General features: G+C 42.4%; 1 protein-coding gene across 5 annotated transcripts in view; it reads right to left on the reverse strand.

Moving 5' to 3' along the window:
* PRR5L (proline rich 5 like) overlaps positions 1-16140 on the reverse strand; it is a 63438-nt gene extending 47298 nt beyond the window's left edge. The window contains exon 1 of one of the 5 annotated variants that reach the window (XM_033149672.1): positions 210-309. In XM_033149672.1, the coding sequence (XP_033005563.1) occupies positions 210-277 (68 nt within the window). In that variant the 5' untranslated portion in view covers positions 278-309. Of the gene's footprint in view, positions 1-209; positions 310-4180; positions 4560-15597; positions 15872-16036 lie in introns of those variants that run through there. The other 4 variants (XM_033149661.1, XM_033149683.1, XM_033149702.1 and 1 more) reach the window with 4 other exon arrangements.
* Positions 16141-18523: the final 2383 nt, after the last annotated feature.

Below are 18523 nucleotides of genomic sequence, written 5' to 3' on the forward strand. Positions count from 1 at the left end.
GTTTTGAAGTGTAGCCTCAAATGGCAAACCATTTTCCGAAACTGGAAAAGTTTCAAAAAACTTCTTGAAACGTAGGAACAAGCAATGCTATTATAAGCAGGGAGCAAGGAAGAGGTCAAAAGTCCCATCAGGAATGCAGAAGGCCTTTAGGCATCTCATAGATGGGCTCTGGGTTATATTTCTAATGGCTGCCCAAGGATATAAAATACCTGAACTTCCAAAGCATCCAATTCTCATTCAGCTCTAACACACACAGGTTTCCTGAAAGTGCTGACATTGAAGCAAGCAAACCATCCTGAAACACAGATGATGAATAACGGTGTAGGAATGGTAAATCTATAACAGCCTTAAAAATAATGGTTCAAATATGGCTGGCCAAGGAACAGTTCCAGAAGAATTTTTCCTCCACACCTAGCTTTAGTGGCTTCTGGACTTTGTCAGCTGGATATGTATTGAAACTTCATTAAATTTGGTTATTTTTAACATGAAGTACCGGTAGATTACGCTTCCTAGCCACCTGCAGGTGATGCTTACTTGCCCTGGGCAAGTGCCCATTTACAAAGCCTGGTATAAATTAATGTGTTTAGATTTCTATTGTGGATTGCCATTCCACAAAAAGGCAAGTGGCTGAAATATTTTAGATATTTTGGAGGAGGTTTTCAAAAGTATCCGTCCAAGAAAGATCAATCAAACTCTCTGGGTTTTAAAAATATCACGCAGTTCCTTCCCACCCATTTATAACAGGCGATAGAGAAAGAATCGGCATGGAATCTATGCTGCTGCTCCTTCCTTCCCTTTCAAATCAAGTAAATCTTTAACTAGGTTTGTGATTAGTGAAATCCTTGATATGGGTTCCACTGATAACGTCCCGTCTCAAGACAACATGTTCATTTCCTAAAAATATGAGTGTGACTTTATTGTATCCAGCAGAGTGTGACTTTATTGTATCCAGCAGAAAGAAGCAACTTTAATATTTTCATTATGAGCATCTTCTATACAAAGGCATTTATGTGCACCCATGTATACTTGGAACTTGTATATTTATAAAGCACATATATGCTCACTGATTTTCAGACACTGAAATCCTACTACCTATTTTGGAAGCTGTTTGGTTGACTGTTCTCTAAGCATTTGGACACCTCATGTGGTATCACAACCAAACACACACACACTGGCCTGGCACCATCTTTACCTGCCCCACACCTGACATCACACACCTGTAGGGAAGGTGAGCATAGTTTGTGGACCAAATGCGGAGGACTGGTGGTCTTAATTAGGTGCACAGGCTAGAGATTCCCCACCCCTGAAATTTTCTGATAGCTCCTACCAGGATTCTGGCAACTGCATTTTGAACCTATTGCTAAACGGTCTTTAAAAGTACAACCCGACAGAGAATTTTGGCTATCCAGCCTGGATATAACCACTGCTCAACTGACTAAGAGCAGATCTACTTTTTCAAGACAAGCTTGCAGTTGCTGGTGCACTGGATTAAGCTGGGAAAAGGTACTCCTAACCGAAGGCATCACCTGGACAGACAAGGCTAATGTTTTTCAAACTATACACTTGGCTCTTCAAGCGGCATGAAACCAAAGTAAGTTGCCCACTTCCACCTGAATCAGCAGCTAATAGCAGCTCCACTTTCTCTGAATTGACTGTGCTTGTCCTCATTCAGACCAGAGCTACAAAACATTCCTGGCTAGAGATTGCACCAGGATGCAAACAATAATAGTAATAATAATTTTTTATTTATACCCCGCCCTTCCTGGTTAAGAAACCCGGTCTCAGGGCAGCTAACAACAAATTTAAAACAATTGTAATACAACATAAAAGCAGCCTAAAATACAGTATAAAAGCATGAATAACAATAAAATTCAAAGTTCAAAAATCAATTGGGGAAATCCATCCAATAAACATTAGAAGAGAAGAAGAAGAGTTTGGATTTGATATCCCGCTTTTCACTACCCGAAGGAGTCTCAAAGTGGCTAACATTCTCCTTTCCCTTCCTCCCCCACAACAAACACTCTGTGAGGTGAGTGAGGCTGAGAGACTTCAAAGAAGTGTGAGTAGCCCAAGGTCACCCAGCAGCTGCATGTGGAGGAGTGGAGACACGAACCCGGTTCCCCAGATTACGAGTATACCACTCTTAACCACTACACCACACTGGCTCTCAGGACTAGTCACCAGGGCTAGCTGGCTAAATTAGTCACCAGGGCTAGCTGGCTAAATTAGTCCTACTTGGGCCAGCGAGGAGGCCAGGGGAGAATTAGCTGTGGGGTCCCAGAGCAAGTAATCTTCATAAAAAAGGGGGGGGGAGAAGGAAAATAAAAGATCAAGCTGAGTTCAAATTAAAGGCCAGGCGGAATAGCTCTGTCTTACAGTCCCGGTGGAAGGAGGTTAAGTCCTCTAGGGCCCTAGTCTCATGGGACAGAGCATTCCACCAGGTCAGAGCGATCACTGAAAAGGCCTTGGCCCTGGTGGATGATAGTCTGACTTCCTTAGGGCTTGGGACCTCTAAACTATGGTTATTCATGGACCTTAAGGTCCTCTGCGGGGCATACCCGGAGAGGCGGTTCCGTAAACAATGGGTCAATCTGAGTGGTAAATTGGGACACAAAGGACAGCTTGCCGCAAGGAGGTTCATAATGAAAAGTAGCCCTGAGCTAGTAGCCAGCACCAGAAACTGTGCTACTGAATCCCTTAAGTAAATTGTTACATGAAGAAATTTATTTTGTTTTGTCCTGAACCTGTCAGTAAGTTTCACTAGATGCTCTAGCATGCTTGCCATAGCCCAAAATAAGTCAAAGTCTGTTGCTGCATGATATTTTGAAATGGCATGTAAAATAAGTAACATGTAGCGATTCTAGACAATCCACAAACATGTCCGCAAATTGCAACTTTTGAAGCAATTTCTACATAGCAATTTCTACTTCATATACGCACGCTATAAATAGGAAGGGTGATCTATATGTAGCAGGGACACTGGAAATCTAAAAGTTATTTTAAAATTTAAGCTGGCTTGTTATGTCCTTTGTTTTGTTTCTTTTCCAGACATGTCTTGGTAAGGTTGAAAAGCGTTTTAGATATGTTTAAAATCTGGTTGTGGGGAGAAAAAGAAATGCTATTCTATTCTCACACGCAATCTGACTGAATTCTATTTTCTAGTGTTGTTGTATTACCACAGCTACACTATTCAAATAAACATTTGCCATTTGATTAATAAAAATGCATCAGCCAGTGAATTTAAACATCACTTCTACCATGGCCCACCTATCTGAACACATCAACACATTTTCTAATGAAAATATGATGGAATCTCATAAGGTGCAAGGTATGTAAACGTGAGCTTTCTTAAAAACATGACTGGAAAATGCATTTGGAGAAGCAACTGCACATGCAAGTCTACAGAAATCTATTCTTCCCATTTTCTGCCAAGATGTCCTGTTCTGCTTGTTCTGAATCTGCTTTTATAATTTTACATTTTATTTTTCCAATCTCTTCCAAAACCGTGTTAGCCCAAGTGAGCTGAGTGGAGTAGCAGTAGTACAAACTACAAGAATTAACAGTCCAGACTTAAAGCATATGTACCCTTAAGTAAATCCCCTTTTTTCAGTGGAGTTTGCTCTCCAGAAAGCGTGCTTAAGACAGCCAAAATAGTTATTGGATATTAAAATTATGATTATTATGAAATGATAATTAAAAATGAAATAACACTGGGGTATTATTAGAACACTATCACTGTCTTCTCTAAAGCTGCGCTTGTTCTCTTTGAAAAAGCTCTTCCACAAACTTCAAAAGACTGTTTTAGTACCAATAGTCATATGCAAAAACTGAATTCTTTTCTTAAAATGTAACACATTTACAAATGGTTACAGCTGAATTGCTAACCCCACTCACCTGGGAGTAAGCATGATTTAATTAAATGAGACTTATTTCTGAGTATGCGGTTATGACGGCAGCCTAAAGTACCGCTTTATTTTTTATTTTATTCTTTAAAAGAAAATAAAAGTCAGGTGCAAAAAGTTCTTGGCAAGTCATCATTGCTGATAATGCTGCACATTAGCCAAAGGGTTGAGCCATTCAAAAGAGGTGTATATTAAAAGCACACACAAAAATCCCATAAACCAAAACACCTTTTGTTCCTAACGCTCTCTGATAAAACCTGCTAATGCTGGTCCCTTACCTTTAGGTCCTGCCAAAGAGCAAAACTTCTGCCTCTCAAGGAATCAGAACAAGAACTGTGGTGGCACACAAGAACTGCAAGCAAGACGGGGCAAAAGTAGGACACCCCCTGTCCACGGCTCCTCCCCTCACTTGTCACTATAGGCAAAGTGCCAGCTGGCAGCCAAGAAGAGAAGAAGGTTAAGACTGGCTGGACTTCAAGACAAGAAGAATGCTGGAACAGCCAGCCAAGATAAACTCTGCATTCTGTGACCTGGACGAGACACAGTCAAACAACCAACAATAAGAATGTGAAAAGGCTCAGGTTAGAAACGACAAGGACCAGGAAAGGTTGCAGACCAAAGTGTCATTGTTGGAAAAACAACAACAGGATTTCTTAACCGTTGGAAAAATTCAACAGGTGAAGCATTCCCAAATGGCTTCACCTGTTGAATGTCCTCTTGGGTACCTGTTCAAAGATGTGTGAGCAATATTACTTAAACAAGACATGCCAGTCATAGGCAGAGCTCACTACTGCTGCTCTATCATGTACTTAGTTGGGAGGAACTGTGTAAGAGTGTCCTTGACACTCTTTCTTTCTTTCTTTCTTTCTTTCTTTCTTTTTCTTTCTTTCTTTCAGACCAATACTGGGGAGCAAGTATTATCTAAGATCTTGTGCTTCTGATAGAGCTTCATTCATTATTAATACTGCTAATATGGTGGTTTGATTTGCTGCAGGTGGTTTATGTTTGTTTTATTGTGCTATGGGCTAGTATGTTTTATTAATAGCAGTATGGGCTAGAGTATTTTATTTGTTGCTTCATTATTTAATTATATGGATGTCATCTTGGCTGCTCATTTAGATCAGAAAAGCAGCTCAAAAATGCAAACGAATAGCCTCGTAAAAGCAATAGGAGTGACACCTCTGTGTTATCCAGCAGTTATACCAGGGGTTGTCAACCTGGTTCCTACCGTCCACTAGTGGGCGTTTCAGGATTCCAGATGGGCGGTAGGGGGTTCTACTGCACAAGCTGAATCCTCCTTCCATCGAGCACTGGTGGACAGTAAGGAAATTTTACCATCAGGAAAGATGCATTAGTGGACAGTAGGTACAGAAAGGTTGACTACCCCTGAGTTATACAAAAGGCTATGATTAAAACATGATGCAACAATGCCTGGTTCGATACGGAAGAGGACCAGCATGATATGAAACAAAAGCACTGCATCAAGCGAGTGTACATCAGTCCGTGGCAATAGCTAAATCTATTGCCTTATCCATCTTAAAGCTTTCTCTATCAGACTGAACTAATTCTCACTGATCTCAACGGAAAGATAAAATCAGCGAAACATACTGTTGGCTGTACACATAATTGGGCACGCAAAGCGTGCAAAGCGCCCATCACATTTCATTGGCATCCACCAAGTTTTACTTTAAGTAGCTCAGCCCAAACTAAACCAAGATACAAAAAAGAGGTCGATACAAAATGAAACCAGGGGAAAAGATTCTGCCACCTTCAGATAGTCTGATTTCAGTCCTGAGCACATTTACTGGAAAGTCAGTCCCGTTTATTGCTGTGGAATCCCCTTACAAGTAAACATGCTTAGGGTTCATACCCTTCTGTGTATTTTAAACATTCCCTAAAGACAACCTAGCAGTTCGAAAGCACACCAAAGTGCAAGTAGATAAATAGGTACCACTCCGGCAGGAAGGTAAACAGCGTTTCCGTGCGCTGCTCTGGTTCGCCAGAAGCGACTTTGTCATGCTGGCCACATGACCCAGAAACTGTACGCCAGCTCCCTCGGCCAGTAAAGTGAGATGAGCGCCGCAACCCCAGAGTCATCTGCGACTGGACCTAATGGTCAGGGGTCCCTTTACCTTTACCTAAAGACAATACTCATCAAAGTGAGAGGCAGGTGTCCATAGGGAGACACACAGAAAATTCCTGGGGAAGGCAGGAACTCTTGGCCAATGCCTCACTGTAACAGATATCAAATGGACCATGATGTGAGTTAGTTATGATGCAAGATTAGAGCCCTGTGGCGGCAGCTTCCTTCCACCTTCCCTTCCCTTTCCCATCCACATTGGAGGCAATTCAGGATGCTTTATCACAAGCCACATTTGTAATAGTAATACCTTCAGCTGTTTTGCCATTTGGATCATTAAGATTTATCCATTGCTTTTTACAAAACATCTCACGAAATATTAAAGCATAGAACCAAAATGGAGAAGAGCCACAGCACAGTGGCGGAGAATCTGCTTTGCATGCAGCAAGTCCCAGGTTCAATCCTTGCCCAAAATTCTGGGACAGCCACTACCAGCCAGTATGGGCAATCCTGAGCTAAATGGACCTGACTCCACATAAGGCAGTTTCCTATGTTCCTCAACCTTTAGATGTTGCTGTAATTTGTTTATTATTATTATTATTATTATTGTTATTATTATTATTATTATTTTAATCCAACACTTTTTAATAAATGTTTCAAAGTGACTTATTGAATATAGAACTTAGCCTTTAAAACCCAAAATAAAAGTGGATTTAAACTGTTCATTTAAAAGATAAATGCTAAAACAACGGAAACACCTTTGTAATAGTTATTTAGACACCATCTAGATGCACCACCACAATAAGCAGTATCAAGCACAACAAGTCCTCAGGATCCTTCCCACAGGGCAGATGGCAGTAGATAACCCTCTAAGACAGGGGTCCCCAAACTAAATGCCTTCTAAATGCGGCCCGCGGACGGCCCGGGAATCAGCGTATTTTTACCTGAGTAGAATGTGTCCTTTTATTTAAAATGCATCTCTGGGTTATTTGTGGGGCTTGCCCGGTGTTTTTACATTAATAGAATGTGTGCTTCTATTTAAAATGCATCTCTGGGTTATTTGTGGGGCATAGGAATTCATTCATATTTATTTTTCAAAATATAGTCCCGGCCCCCCACAAGGTCTGAGGGAAAGTGGGCCGGCCCCCTGCTGAAAATGTTTGCTGACCCCTGCTCTAAGACAGTGTTCCTCAAACTTGGGTCTCCAGCTGTTGTTGGACTACGAATCCTTAGCTAGCAGGTCCAGGAATGAGGGGTGATGGGAGTTGTAGTCCGACAACAGCCAGAGACCCAAGTTTGAGAAACACTGCTCTAAGAAGAAGTCATAGTCCGGCTGGAACAGAAGCAGGTCGTGTTGTTCACTCATCTGCCCTTTTTGCTGTCCTAGGGTCCTTTCCACAAGACACTTGGCCCTGTCAGGGTTGGGGAGGGAGGGCAATTCAGCCCAAACAAGCTGTTGTGACTTCATCTTTTCATCTTGCTCTCAGCTGGCTCATCCCACTTAGTAAACGTAACTTCAAAAGGCACTGGGAGAGTGTAGCACTATATGCCATAAAACCGCTCATGACGACAGCATTCGTCGGAAGCATAGGGGCATAGCACACTGGAAGAGGAGTGAGCCATCTGGTAGAAGGATTCTGCTGTCACAGTTGGATGTAGATATGAACTCCTCTGCATCTTTATCCCTGTGGATCTGCATCTGTTAGTTAGCCTATCTATACACAGCAGCCTCCAGTATCAACTTGCACACATGGCAAGCAGATCTTCATGAGCACTACATCAGAATCAGTGTGAGTTTGATGTGTAGAAATGCTCTTTTATGGGATTCTGTGGGAAGCAAGCCCTTAATGCTTGGCCATGCTGATTCTAGAATACTTCCTTCATCTTGGAGACTAGAAGTCTGAGTTTTTCATTTAATGCTATCACCTCTTTGCTGAAGGTGGCTGATCTGGCCTCAATCTGGAAATCCCTGCCATATATCTACTTTTTATTTTATTTATTAAATTTCTATACTGCCCTTCATCTGAGGATCACAGGGCAGTTTACAATACAAAAATACAGAAATACATAACATAGTAAAAAAAAAAAAAAAAACAATACTGCCCCCACAGTTGAAAAGGTCATGGGTTGTTTAATTAGCCAAAGGCCTAGGAGATGTTTTTGACTGGTGCCTAAAGATATGTAACGAACATAACTTCATTCAGCTGGAGAAAAAGCGAAATATTTATATTTAAAGTCACCTGCAGACTTTTATCAAGTGCCAAGATTAACAAACTGCAAATCTCTGGTCACTCATTTGCTGCAATTCTTGGAGCCATGGGACTTTTTCAAATGGAATAGGAACAAGAGAGAGAAGATAGCAAGAAATGTTTTAAATGAATGTTACCCCCTGGAGACGTCCCTGCAATATGGATGGTTGATATTAGAGATAGCCATGTGAATTTAGGGGGAAATGCAATATTCCAAGCACTTAGAAGCCTGTATTAAAGAATGGTTTTAACGAAACCTTGACAGCTAACAAACTCTGATATAGCCTTAACACTAAAATTTCCACTCAAAATTCTTTAATATTAGATAGGGAGTTTAAACCTAACCTAAAAGAAATGCAGATAAGAGAACATATTTTCTATTTGGAGAGAGAGAAACACACACTATAGGGTCAACAAGAGAAATTATAGTCCAAGAAAGTACCGGTAGCAACAAAATTGTCCCCACAGCTAAAAATACAAAAACCTAACATGAATTTCTGTTTTATCATCCTGGTTTCACTTTGACTCTTTCAGCACTGAAACTAGTTTCAGGAGGCATGTAGAAAAACCAAAATGTACATAAATGAACATGTTAACGGTGCAATCCGATCCATGTCTACTCAGAAGCAAACTCCACTAAATTCTAATAGACTTACTCCCAAGTAAGTCTACCTAGGATTGCAGCTGAATTATGAAATGAGCTGATTGGACACTGAGAATGGATTGTGATGGATAAATGAATTTCTGGACTCTTAGGGGAAATCTAGCAAAAAGTTTTAAGAGAATACGGGGTGGCTGCTCAACTCATCACCACCTGGAAAGATTTAGTAACAGGAGCCATTTATTGCAAAAACAACCACCTCTGGTAGAAGGTGGCTGTTTTTTTAACAGTTCATATGAGAGTAAGTTTGATCATCCAATTTCAAATGGCTCACAAAACATGTACCGGTATCTTGTCAATTTTCAAGCAGGCCAGTCATTGGATCTGCCAAATGATGAATGGGGTGCGGGGTGGAGACAGCGTAATCTGTTCTTGTGCCTTTAACAGAACTTCCATCTGTCAAAATCAGCAGATAGTGCTTTTCACTGCATGGAATCTAGTGGTACACACACAAACACACCCTAATACAGGTGGGTAGCCGTGTTGGTCTGCCATAGTCGAAACAAAATAGGAAATTCTTTCCAGTAGCACCTTAGAGACCAACTGAGTTTGTTCTTGGTATGAGCTTTCCTGTGCATGCACACTTCTTCAGATACCTAATGTCTTCAGATTATCTTCTTCAGATACCCTAATGTCTGCATATCAAAACCCTCATTTAAAAGGCAGGGGAACAAGGGTAGGTTGAAAACCTGGCATGGAGCTAAGGAATACAGAAGTCTCGGCACACGAGCTCATTAGGCTGCCAGCTTACCGTTCCTTTTCCATTAACTGGGGTTCAGTTTGCAGACAAATTGATCATCAAGTAAACAAGCAAAGCACTGGGCTGTACAAGTCACAGCCCTGTTTTCATCACCAAGTGCTACACTTACCACCTAGAAATTTTCAGAGAAAACAGATCTTGATTGGTGTTGGTGTAGCAATATTTCTCCTGCTGTTACAGCCATTTTGGGGTTTGATTTTTAAAAAAGAAAAAAGAAAAGAAAAACCTGGTAAATAAGATTTCATTATGATCTGAAATGATATGGTGGCGTTCATCAAAGCAATACAGGAAACAGATTAGAAGACATGTTCTCAGATGCTGGAGCACTGTTAAGATGAAAGAACGACAGTGGTACCTCAGGTTACAGACGCTTCAGCTTACAGACTCTGCGCTAACCCAGAAATAATGCTTCAGGTTAAGAACTTTGCTTCAGGATAAGAACAGAAATCGTGCTCTGGTGGCGCGGCGGCAGCTGGAGGTCCCATTAGCTAAAGTGGTGCTTCAGGTTAAGAACAGTTTCAGGTTAAGAACGGACCTGCAGAACGAATTAAGTTCTTAACCCGAGGTACCACTGTATAGAAAACAGACATATCTGCCTCCTGAGGCACAAGGGCTGTGCATCACAGGCATGGCATCAAGCTACCCAACCCAACCTCGTCAGAACAGGGGTGGTTGAGAAACTCATTCTTTGCAAATGCCAATACCAACTGACTTATCCTCACCACCTGATCTAATGTGCAGCTCTGAATGCACTTAGAATCATAGAATTGTAGCACCAGGGACATTAGTCCAACACCCTGCAATCTCTGCCCAATGTGGGACTCAAACCCACAATCCTAAAGTTAAGAGTCTCATGGCCTACAGAGAGAGAGAGAGTCGCTGGTACTTCCCAAAATGTTGTGATGCAGGTCTTCATCAGAAACGTTTACAAATGCCTATTTTTATGAAAGATGCATATTAAAATACAAATGTTCATGCTGATTTTTTTAAAAAATGCAGACTAATACAGAGACTAGACAGAACAGACTTGTGAACGCATGAAGAAACTGGCAGACTAAAAGAAGACTGATCCAATGATCCCTGCTTCAGGACCAATCTCAAAGTAGTTGGGAGCACATCTTCCCTTTGCTAGTAAATTCAACACTTTTCTAGTAGGTGACAGCAGGGGGAATGCAGAACTTTTAGCTGCAGCTGTGGGTAGCAGGAAAAAGTTTACACAAGATCAAAGAGTCACTGCAGTGTAGCCAGAGCACATATCTTGCATCTGAACTGTATTCAGAGTACTGTATCCCAAAACCTAAGATTGTTTGAGTGGTTTACAGGTCAGTTGGAAGTTTTGTAAACTGGCTGCAATATTACACACAGCTACCTGCAAATAAGCCCAATTGAACTCACTGTGGTTTACTCGCAAGTATACATGCATATGACTACACTGTTAGGCATGCCCAAGATCATTGTTTTCGGTGGCTAAGTCTGCATGAGATCAGGCTACCGATGCCAGTAACAGTCCCCTAGAGCCCTCCTTCGTATTAGTCAGCATAGGAAACTGGATAAATACTTTCCCCAGCCCCATAATACTAAATTTAATTAGGTCACATTTCCTCTGCCTTGAAATGGCAGAAGCTATGTACAGCAGACTGGACAGAGCTAATGAGAAAATTATGCACAAAACATCTTGCACTACAACAGCATCCTATGCTCAGCTGATCAGCTTGTTAGTCACAATTCTGTCACTGTCAGAACCATTCTGAAGTAACTTTTAACTTCTTTTTGAACAAAATGCCTATCTGGTCTTGATGTGGAATAGGCTCAGTCTTTCCAAACTCTTTGGAGAATCCTCAAAAGGATCTGGCAAGTTGAACAGAAGCTAGGAAAGGTGAGTTCTGTCAACCTCTACCATCTTCAAATATCTGAAGGGCTGTCAGATGGAGAAAGTTTGTTTCCTGCTGCTCCAGGATGAATGGAACCAATGGAATAAGATCACAAGAAAGGAGATCCGGACTAAACGTAAGGAAAAACGTTTTGATACACCATTATTCAAGGTTTTTGAACAGATTGAATGGTCATCAGTCAAAGATTACTTAGCTGTGATTCCTACAATGCATGCGGTTGTGCCTTGGGGTCGCTTCCCACTCTACAGTTCTACCACCCCCTGTCTTCAACTAGGCCTCCCCCCCCTTTCCTAATTTTACCTGGATAGAAAGGAATATGGAAACAAAAAATGGCAGTGCTAGAACAGCCAGACCCAGTCACATACCAAATTTGGATCTGCTCATAATTGGCTCAGCCTTTTATAGAGTTTGCCACAATCCCTACATTTTTACATGGGCAAGACTAGGTCAGCCTAACTTCAGTATTTGAAACCATCCAATCACATTGTTTACACATCACTTTAAACTAGTTTTTAAAGGTGACTACCAAGTCTTTAAAATATAGAGAAATGTTAACATATTAACAATTAAATACTACATTTCCAAGGAAAGATGCATGTTCTGGAACCTCAACCAATTTTGGCGACACAATTGGGGGAAGTAGAAATAGGGTTGCCATATTCCCAAAAGTAAAAATCCAGACAAGGTTGTTGAGCTTGGGGGGGGGGGGATTTTTAAAGCATTAAAAAAAAATCACCCTACTATAACAGCCCTAGGGATGCGGGTGGCACTGTGGTCTAAACCACAGAGTCTAGGGCTTACCGATCAGAAGGTTGGCAGTTCCAATCCCTGCAATGGGGTGAGCTCTCATTGCTCAGTCCCTGCTCCTGCCAACCTAGCAGTTCGAAAGCACGTCAAAGTGCAGGTGGATAAATAAGTACCGCTCCGGCGGGAAGGTACACGGCATTTCTGTGTGCTGCTCTGGTTCGCCACATGCGGCTTAGTCATGCTGGCCACATGACCTGGAAGCTGTACGCCAGCTCCCTCAACCAGTAAAGCGAGATGAGCGCCGCAACCCCAGAGTCGCCCGCAACTGGATCTAACGGTCAGGAGTCCCTTTACCTTTACCTTTTATGGCAGCCCTAGTAGAAAGTAGATATGCCCACTGCCATTCCTCAGGGTTAATTTTAAGATGGCAATCTTTAAACAATGTGATTAAAACTCTGATTACTAAGAAATTGTGTTTTAAGTTTACAACATTTTTACATTCCTAAGCAGGACTAGGTCAGCCTGTGACATCAGAGTCTTGAAGGAGCTGCCAAAATGTAGGCAACACAGATCTCACTTCATTGCCCCTGAAATGTTAAGCAACTAGTATGCTGGAAATATTTGTTGCAAACTGCTAGCTAAGTACTGTAACAAAATAGAAAAATGGGTCAGCTCATGTGCAGTTCAGCCAGACACGATGCTTCATTCTACACAACTATTACTGCAAAAGTTAACAGTTTGGTAATATGCTGATTTGCAACATCATAATCAATTGATTTAGTCACTCAATCATTTAAAAAAAAAATCTTCAGTAAGGTGGTGAATGTTTTAGTTGATTCATAGGACAATTTTATTCAACAGTTATGTGGTGGGTTGACATTTTTTTAATTTGATAGCCTATTTTATCAAAGCAACAGCAATTTGTCCAAATTACAGATCTCTCATCTGCTTGTTCAGTCCTCATTCTCACAACCATCAAGGCCACATTAGTACGAGGGCTCAATCTACCAAGAACATCCCAAAATATATTGCCAAGGTCCTTCATCACCACACTGCTGGTGGATGTGGAACAAGGATAAGAAACTGGATCCAGCCAGTGGGCCACATGTTGACCATGACATCAGTTGAAGCATTTCCCTTTGCCTTTGTGGTATAAAAGCAAACCACAAAGGCAAAGCTTTGCAGGTGCTGTTTATCAGTTGACAGCAGAGATGGTGTATTTATCTGCCCTCATATCTGACATATTATACAACATCAGGTATAGGGCACAGGAAAATGGCTTAGGGGAAAATGGCTTTGTGGGTCAAAACAGGTCTCCTTCTCAGCCTGATTATGCACTTTCCCCAGTACATCAGATTCTCACAATACACACCCACCAACAAACAACCCCTGGGCATGGAGGTGGGTGGTTTACACACCTACCATCCACAATGCAGTGCAACAGTTATGCAGGCACCAGAGAACAAAAAGGTGTGTCAAGTTTTCAGCTGGCTACTGTTGTTGTGCCTTTGACATGCAACACCTAGGCTTAGAAGGCAATTACGCCCAACTGTGCTCAGCAACCAAAGCTAATTCCCCCCCCCACTCTTATTTTTGTCTTTCTATCAGAAAGGCACCCAGCCAATTTGGTTGCCAATAAATATTGCCACCGACATTTCTGACATCATGGTCTTTCCAACAAGTGGCTCCTGTCCACGTTTGTTAATTGACTTACTTTAAATGTTATGAGGATCCTATGCCCTTTTAAAATGTGTTTTTTTGGGGGGGGTGGGGTTTTTATTGGGTTGTTGTTTTATTTTGATTATGTATTTGGTGGTTTTATATTTTGATTTTATTCTGTGAACCGCCCTGCGATCTCCAGGTATAGAGCAGTATATAAATTCAATAAACAACAACAACAATCCCATGCTGCAAAAACCTCTGTTTTCTCATTTGTACACATCAAGCTGCTGTTAAAAGACAGATCAGGACACTTTCTTCCCCCTGCTTGGTTGGCAGTCCTATTGTCTAATAATGCCATCTGACAACTCCACCCACTTCAGGGTTCTTTACTTGCACCTAATTTGGTGTACCCATCTTTGACAATCATTCCACCTGTTCCAACTTGCAAAAGCACATCAGGAGTTTTGAACCCATGTGTCTCCTTCTCCCAACTGACATGGCTATAAGTGATAACCAATAAAGAAATCTGGGTTTGCAGGTCACACAGTTGGCTTCGATTAAGGTGCACAGAAGATGACCCCCAAAAGCAGCACACACAAACACTTCCCAGAAGGCCAAGACGTGTCTCAGTTTTGCACAGAAACCTATAGCAAAGAGCACAAAGGGTTTCTACTTGGATTTGTGCCAAAATGCTCAACTCTGCACTGCCTTCCCCATTACATAACCTGTTGCTATTCATGTACACACAATGTAAGCCCTAGAGAGGTGCTGTGCCGGGGAATGTGGCTCGCTACCGGCTGAACAAAATTGAAACCTTCCACACCACAAAATAGCAGAGCTGTCTATAAATATGACCCACACTTGTTCCTAACAAACAAAAAGCCATGCGAGAGAAGCTGAAACTTCAGCACAAGTTTAGTCATTTAGAGAGTAGCGCTGGGGCGCGGTGGGTAACCAATCTGTGTTGCGATACTCTTCCCCTTCTAAGCCTGTTGAAACTGTAACAGCCACAGAATCTGCATAAAAAAGATTTGCATGTCTTTCAGCCTCAAGCAAAGATGCAACTCTTGCAAACGATAGGGAGTTCTCAACAAGCAAAGGGAGAAATGAAAAGGACCAGGAGAAGATCCATCATTGGTCGTACTTACTGCAAAAGGAGAAGAGTTGTTGTTGTTTTTTTAAAAAAATTATATATATATACAATTATGTAGGGATAAAACCCTCCAATTATCAGCCTCTCCCGAGCAGTTAGATCCCCCTTTAGGCGATTCATTAGTTAACAAAAAACGTTCCACTTTTCATTCACCAAATCACCAGCCAGCCCAGCGAATTCACAGGCGATTGAGAAAAGAATTTCTTTCTTTTTTAATAAATAAAAGTGAAGGAGGGAGGGAGAGCCCGCCAGGCGCCTTTACTCACTGAAAAGTCTGCAGCCTGGGCGCAGCCGGTTATGCTCTCTAATTAAAGTCATTTAGCAAAATAAAAGGGGGGGGGGTTATCTCTCCGCCGTCCCCACCCACTCTGGGGTTTCGGGATTCAGCAGCTCCCTAGTGAAGAAGAAAAATAGAGACTGAGAACCGGAGGCGTGCTTGTCGGAGGCGAAGGCGGACACTTCTCGAAGACGCTTTGAATAAATAAACCCACCTACAAATTCCGCGTTGCCGCGTTTAAGGCTGGAATCTTAAACCCACTTCGAAAGGGAGGAGGCGGGATTCCTTCCCAGCAGAGAGGGCATTACTTCCGAGTAAGGGACAGTGGGATCGGGATCTTGCGCACATTTACTCCGGAGTAATTCCCTCTTCCTTCCGAGGAAACCTGCGCTGGCTCGGAGCGCACAAAGGAGAAGCTGCCCCTGCGTTTTGTTTTGACGGAGAAGCCAACGTGCGCGTCGCTCCCGCCTCCCGCCACAACCAGCTTCTACCTACAAAGGGATGGGTGGGGGAAGGGAGTCGCTCGCTCTCTCCTACCAGATCAGGCACAGCGGAAACCATCGATCTCCTCTGCTTTTATTTTTGGGGCAAATAACTCAGCTCCCCGCGATCAGTGTAGCCCAGGCGAAAGAGCGCGCATGGCAAGCGGCTACCTTGCAATTATCTCCTCGCCAACAAGACGCGCGCTGACAACTTGATGGAGAATCAATCTGCAGCCGTTGCTGTGGAGACGCGGCGGCTTCGGGCTTTCTCAACCCCCCCCCAAAAAAAAAACAACTCCTCCCAACTCCCTTTCAACTTCAGGGGAAGTTGCTGCCATCCCGTTTCTGTCCCATCCCCTTTACATTTCGGAACCCGCGGCGGGAGAGAGCGGAACTTCCCACTCGCTCCCCTTTAAATGGAACTCGAGCGCCACTTTTGGCGTACTGGGAAATAAGAAATGACTAATGGAGTTGTAATAGCTGGATGGGGAAAGGAAAAAACTTCTTTCTCCCCCACTCATTTTTCTTGCCAGGGCAAGGGTTGTGTTTTTTTTTTCTTGCTCGCTGTGTTTGCTTTAACTCATGGGCCGGGAGCGATTCCCCTTGTTTCCAAAGCTTTAAAAGCAGCCATAACCTGGTTGGTGTTAGTGCGAGGTTAGCAGTGCTAGCCTATGCAGCGGTCTACTCAGAAGTAAGCCCCCGTGAATTCGGTGGGGCTGCCGTATACTATTCCCAGGTCAGTAGATGCAAGTGGACCAGCAGCTTTATTCCTGCTGCCGATTTCAGTGAGACTGTCAGAGCGTGTTTACTTGGGAGGAAGAATGTGTTCCTTGCATTCCGCCCACACTGAGGCTGCTTCCCACAGGTGTTGAGGAATACAGCCTCAGGTAAAGTCAGGTGTTCTAGTACATCCCGATGGTGCAACTATAGAACGCTTCCAGGGCCGTCTTAAGATCCCTCCGGTGCCCCCACCCCTTTCCCAGAGTTGTTGTTGACTTTTTTAGGAAAGGTTCCCCAGAGTTGTTGACCTTTTTTAGGGAGCTGACACCACACTTTCAAATTATTATCTCTGCTTGGGAAAAGAAAACAGGAAACATAAACAAACTTTTTTTAGTTGCTCATTTATTAACATTGCACTTATATATACAACACTTTTTTCTTGCTTTTTGCAGATTTAAGACAAATTATCTTATGTAACACCTTGTTTTTAACAATGTTGATTTCTTTTTAAATTCAGATCTTTTTTTAAAAAAAAATCTAAATGACTACAAAGCCAGTCCAACAGTTCTTTTTTAATAAAAACAATCCAAGAGGCTCACAGCAGAGCAAAGCAGAAATTATAGATAAAGCCTAAATCTGGCAACAGACAGGAAAGGTTTTTTCCCCCTTAACCTGGTGTGTGTGTTCATGTGTGCGCATGTGTAAAAGAGAAAGAAATCTATAAGCAAGTGATGCTATGCAGCAAGAACTAGATAATGTGATCTGCACAGAAACAACAGAATTAGGAAGCACCATTGTTTTAAACAAAAGCAAAAGATCCAGAAGGAATTGTCAGCTAGTATAGCAGTGCAACACTTCAGGCCATTTTTTGGCACAAAGAGGACAGATCAGTGTGACTGCAGGGCTTTTGTTGCAATGCCCACTGTGATCCAAGCCAATTTTGCTTGTGTTCCTTTTACCCACAATAATTCTTAAGTACACACTCAATATCAGATTGCAGAACTAGCTGGAACATATCCAAGGGAAAGCATATTATTGTTCAGAGGTACTTTCCTTTCACAAGAGATTGTTGTTGTTGTTGTTGTTGTTGTTGTTTGTTTAGTCGTTTAGTCGTGTCCAACTCTTCGTGGCCCCATGGACCAGAACATGCCAGGCACTCCTGTCTTCCACTGCCTCCCACAGTTTGGTCAGACTCATGTTGGTAGCTTCGAGAACACTGCCCAACCATCTCGTCCTCTGTCATCCCTTTCTCCTTGTGCCCTCAATCTTTCCCAACATCAGGGTCTTTTCCAGGGAGTCTTCTCTTCTCATGAGGTGGCCAAAGTATTGGAGCCTCAGCTTCAGGATCTGTCCTTCCAGTGAGCAATCTCACAAGAGATTAAGGCAATCTCACAAGAGATTAAAGGAAAATAAACACAGAAAAAAGGGATAATCTTACATAAATTATATGAGATAGTTCTCTGTTAAAGCACCTGATAAGATATACTACTAGTAGTGGTGGCTTATGAAACACAGGAAGCTGAGTTTATTGTCTACCGTGACTGGCAGTGGTGAGGGTTTCAGAGAGGGGGCATTCCCAGCTCTACCTGAAGATATTGAAGATTGAACCTGGGATCGATCTACTGCATGCAAAGCAGCAGCTCTACCACTACATGGGATATATATATATGGGGTCCAAGAAAGCCTACGTGCCATGTTCTGTAGTCTCAGATGCATATGGGCCAGCCAAAATCTGACAAGTCACTCCTGGTCTTAAATTGTCCAAACAAAATGGCATAGCTTAACCTGGCACCAAAGTGGAAAAAAAATGCTGAACTTAGATATACCTCAGTCAGTAAAGCATGAGACTCTTAATCTCAGGGTTTTGGTTTCAAGCCCCATGTTGGGCAAAAGATTCCTGCATTGCAGGGGGTTGGACTAGATGACCCTGGTGGTTCC

This window comes from Lacerta agilis, chromosome 1, assembly GCF_009819535.1.
Source record: "Lacerta agilis isolate rLacAgi1 chromosome 1, rLacAgi1.pri, whole genome shotgun sequence".
Classification (NCBI taxonomy): domain Eukaryota; kingdom Metazoa; phylum Chordata; class Lepidosauria; order Squamata; family Lacertidae; genus Lacerta; species Lacerta agilis.